Here is a 4,350-nt window from a genome sequence, read left to right as displayed (position 1 = left end):
TTAAGTCAATATAGGCAACTGACTGAAAATCAGATGGGCCCATATATAGTGCATGAATTAATTCCATAGAAATCCAATCTTATCTTTTAGAAAGACTGCATTTGGAAAGAAGTCAAATTGTAGCAATACCTTCACAATTCACCAAACATATAATTGTAGGGAAAGAATTGTGGGGTAGTAAGATAAACACTGCTAAAAAATATGATTAATTAAATTAATAGACATCTTGATATACACAATTCGACTGCATAATGTTCTACTATAAATGGGGATGAAGGGACCTCATGTGGAATACTAAACGAAACGTAGATCTGGAACACTTCTATTTGCAACCAGATATCTCCTGCTTAGCTAGATAGCTAAGATGGGGAGTTCCAATCGCCATTGCTCCATTTCCTTAGCTGTCCTCTTGGTCTTTGCTTCCCTGCTGCTCAACGCTGATCTAGGGTCGTGCGGCTGCTTCAAGCGTATCTTCTCCTTCGGCGACTCCATCATTGACACCGGCAACTTCGCATACACCATCCGCAACAGACCACCGAGTCCACCCTCGGTGCTTCCTTATGGAGAGACCTACTTCCACCACCCCACGGGCCGCGCCTCTGACGGGCGTCTCATCATCGACTTCTATGGTATGTACATGTGCAAGCATGTGTGTTCTAACAGTTCAATTTCGTACCCGTGCTAAATTTGGTGCGTGATGTTTTGTCAGCGCAAGCGTTGGGCCTGCCGCTGCTGCCGCCGAGCTTTCCCGAGGAGAAGACGGGGCAGTTCACCACTGGTGCCAACTTTGCCGTGTTCGGCGCTATGGCGCTGAACCCGAACTACTTCAAGTCCAGGTATAACTTGAGTGTACCGTTTCCATGGAGCCTCAACGATCAGCTCGCTAGTTTCAACAAAGTGCTCACACGGATTGCTCCAGGAGATGGTACGTAATGCATGCAAAAACATACCTTGGGGTCAGGTTATGATATTTTAATTACGCGACATTTCTGCATGCACCATGCACCTGCATGTGTTCTTGGTCAACTTATTCCTTTCTTTTTGCTGTGATCAGCTGCAACAAAGAGGCTCCTGAGCGAGTCCCTGGTCGTCTTTGGTGAGATTGGGGGCAATGACTACAACTTTTGGTTCTTTGACTCTGAGCTCAGCAAGGACAGAAACACGCCCCTCCAGTATATGCCTGATATTATCGACCGCATCGGAGCCGGCGTGCAGAAGGTGATCAACCTCGGTGCCAAGACGATCCTTGTCCCGGGGAACTTCCCCATCGGGTGCGTGCCGGTCTACCTTAGTACTCACAAGAGCAATACATCTGCCGACTACGACCAGTTCGGCTGCCTCGCGTGGTTCAACGCGTTCTCTCGGAGGCACAACCAGCTGTTGAAGCAGGAGATCGGCCCGCTCAAGTCCCGGAACCCCAGCGTGAAGATCATCTACGCAGACTACTACGGCGCCTTCATGGAATTCGTCAAGAATCCCAACAGGAATGGCATCGACAGCCCTCTCGTGGCGTGCTGTGGTGGTAACGGGCCCTACGGCACCGGTCTTCCGTGCGACCGGAACGCGAAGGTTTGCCGCGACCCATCAAGGTTCGCCAACTGGGACCAGGTTCACATGACGGAAAAGGCATACAGTGTCATCGCCAGTGGGGTGCTCAATGGCCCGTATGCGGACATCCCTTTGCTCCACGCATGCTAGGAGAATTCCTTCTGAGAGATTTGAAGAATTGTTGCTGCCACCAAGATCTGATACGCTTCTTAGGATTCTTATTCCTGTATCTCCATATCAATTATTCATGGATGAAATGGTTGGATCTGTCACATGCATGAATATGTAATGTATTTATCACAAAAACCGTTGTATAGTTGCAGTGCCAGTCATCTCGAGACTGGACTCACTGGTATGGATGTTTGCCCCAACGGTAACTTGCTATAGGGTCTTTCTCATTAATAGAATTATCAAAAAAAGGAAAATACCCCCGCAAAAAAAACAGGAATATAAAAATGCAGTATATGCATGCTTTCGTTGCTTTGCACCACGCCTAGATTTGAGAGAACCTAGGAACTATTCTTCTATACCATGGATGTGTTAGGTGAAAACTCAAAGAAAATGCATGCTAGATAAACTAAATTATATATTGTTGTATTGCAAATAAAGCCAGTTATAAGACCCACAAAAAGCAGAAAGAAATCCAATGTTGTGACTTACTGGGTGATAAACGTAGTCAGGGGCGGGGCTAAGATTTAGACTTGAGGGGGGCGAAGAAGAGACAAAAATTTACAATATGAGCCAAGCAATAATCACTACAGGAAATTCATAAGTTCCCTAGTATCTGACTATAAGCCGAGTGTTATTTCACCGGTACTCTGCTTATATACGTGTACACCGAGTACCAAACCCTAAAATGCATGACACAAATACTGACCTCAGCGTAGACGTAACTAAGCCAAGAATCAGGAAAAGAACCTCAACTTACATAAAAACACTCGGCATATTGTCCAGAAAGCACTCGGCTTAGAGTTCCTTCTCAGCAAAGTTATTGCCATGTGGCCATCACATATGTGCATGACAGCACGGCATGCTCTATAAGTCGAGGGTGCTTGAAAGATGCGTGACATATATATAATAGAAGAGGAGTGCACAAAATAGGACACTTGGCTTACACTTTGCATCTTATTTGCTTAGCAATTTCATAATGCAATAATGAATTTTTCATGTTCTTCATTGCATTTATGTTTATTTATTGCACTCTATTCCTTCCCCTCTTTCCTAACCCATTCTCTTCCACCCACTCTCCAATTTCTGCCCTTTCGATGCCCTCAATTTCCATCCCACTCTCTAATTACCGCAACTTTGCCACCTTAAAGTTGTCATCGCCTTGTAGTATCACACCCCGTACTGTACCCATATTAAGATCACACGCAAAAGGATAAGTGGTTCCGAGCCTTACTCAGATGATTTGATGAATCAATCTTGTTTGGTAAGCCCGGAAACATCTACCCCTAGGTTTCTTCATATGGGTGATTTCATCTGGACTGTCCCCTTTATGTGTGTTATAATAGGGGGAAAATTATATACGACCTGGGTCGTATGCCCCCCATCGTTAGACCTTGTTTAGATGTTGACAGATGGCAATACGAATCTGAAAGCACCCTCCCTGTCTTCCACATCTAATTCCTCTCTCGTTCCCTCTTCTTTATCCTCCCATCGAGCAACAAGAGCAGTGGGACCACATTGAAACACTCCTTCACCGCATCCCTCTTCCCGGACATCTGACTGCCACCATAATTTATCAGGGCACTCATATATCACAGATCGATCTTCAGATTCATGCCCTTGACACTAAAGAGACGGAGGATTTTTTTTTAAATTAGGAGATGAAATATACAGATGATCAATTCCCATCGCTTGTGACAGACGGCCCGGAGCTCATCGCCATGACCGGCTGCGTGACATCACGGAGCAGCTGGAATGGTAGGCACCGTGCCATCTGGCGCAACAACGATTATGTGCCCTTGTGCTGCACGGCCGCCGTCGTCCGTCGACAGGGGCTCAGTTCGTCGTCGCCATGAGTGCCCGTCTACACAATGTGACGGAACAGATCGGCAGGATGACGGTTAGCTTCTCTCAGTGTTGTGTCTGGAGTAGCTTGGCGAGGAGGACGAACTGTTGTGCCGCACAGTCGCCGCCGGCGAGATGTCCGTAGAATGTAGACCGGTTGTGGAAGAAAGGAAGGATGGAATCGGGATTAAGCCATTAAGGTTGGGTGAGATTGATGTCTACACTCTGTCACAAATCGAAGTGGGTCTCACCTGGTGGGCATACGGCCCAGGTCGTATAGGATTTTTTTTTCCTTATAGTAGGTCACAGGACCATGAGCAACCAAAAATAGACCATAACATTCAAGAATTTGGTGGGGGGCACATCATGATCAGTCTATCGAGGGGACGCGTCCGCTTTGTGAAGGTAGTGTGGTACCCTTTGCTCCATTGACCTCGATTTTTTCTTGGCGGTCAGGTCATTGCCCTTTTCGGAGCCCACCTGTCATATCCGGGGCATATGTAGTGTGAAAATGAGAATAAATCGACCCTCTGTCTTTATATGACAGCTTTGTAATGCAACGAGTGGCAAAAAATGCATTGTTGCTTGCTCGATTTGAGCGTGTAATGGATGCCCGAGATTGTTATTTCGTACACACCTGGTCAACGCTGTGATTTTCATGCACTGTTGGACGCCGCGGAAATTGCACGGTTGGCGGAATCGACCGACCCAGAGCTGGATGGACACCCATGCTGAGCTGTTCGGCGTTCCAAGCCTATCGTAGTTTTTTTTCGTTGATTTGTAGAGATG

General features: G+C 46.6%; 1 protein-coding gene across 1 annotated transcript; it reads left to right on the top strand.

Annotated features, from left to right (window-relative positions):
* Positions 1-315: 315 nt before the first annotated feature.
* On the top strand, positions 316-1,838 carry LOC147961673 (GDSL esterase/lipase At1g28600-like). Its single transcript, XM_087536102.1, has 3 exons — positions 316-629; positions 710-925; positions 1,055-1,838. Exons 1-3 carry the CDS (start codon positions 365-367, stop codon positions 1,696-1,698), a joined length of 1,125 nt encoding a protein of 374 aa, XP_087392228.1. The 5' UTR covers positions 316-364; the 3' UTR covers positions 1,699-1,838.
* Positions 1,839-4,350: the final 2,512 nt, after the last annotated feature.

The sequence above is a fragment of the Triticum urartu genome, chromosome 7A (assembly GCF_056163025.1).
Source record: "Triticum urartu cultivar PI428250 chromosome 7A, HENAU_Tu73, whole genome shotgun sequence".
In the NCBI taxonomy this organism is placed as follows: domain Eukaryota; kingdom Viridiplantae; phylum Streptophyta; class Magnoliopsida; order Poales; family Poaceae; genus Triticum; species Triticum urartu.
The sequence above is the reverse complement of the archived record's forward strand: the minus strand, read 5'-3'. Positions and strand labels throughout refer to the sequence as shown.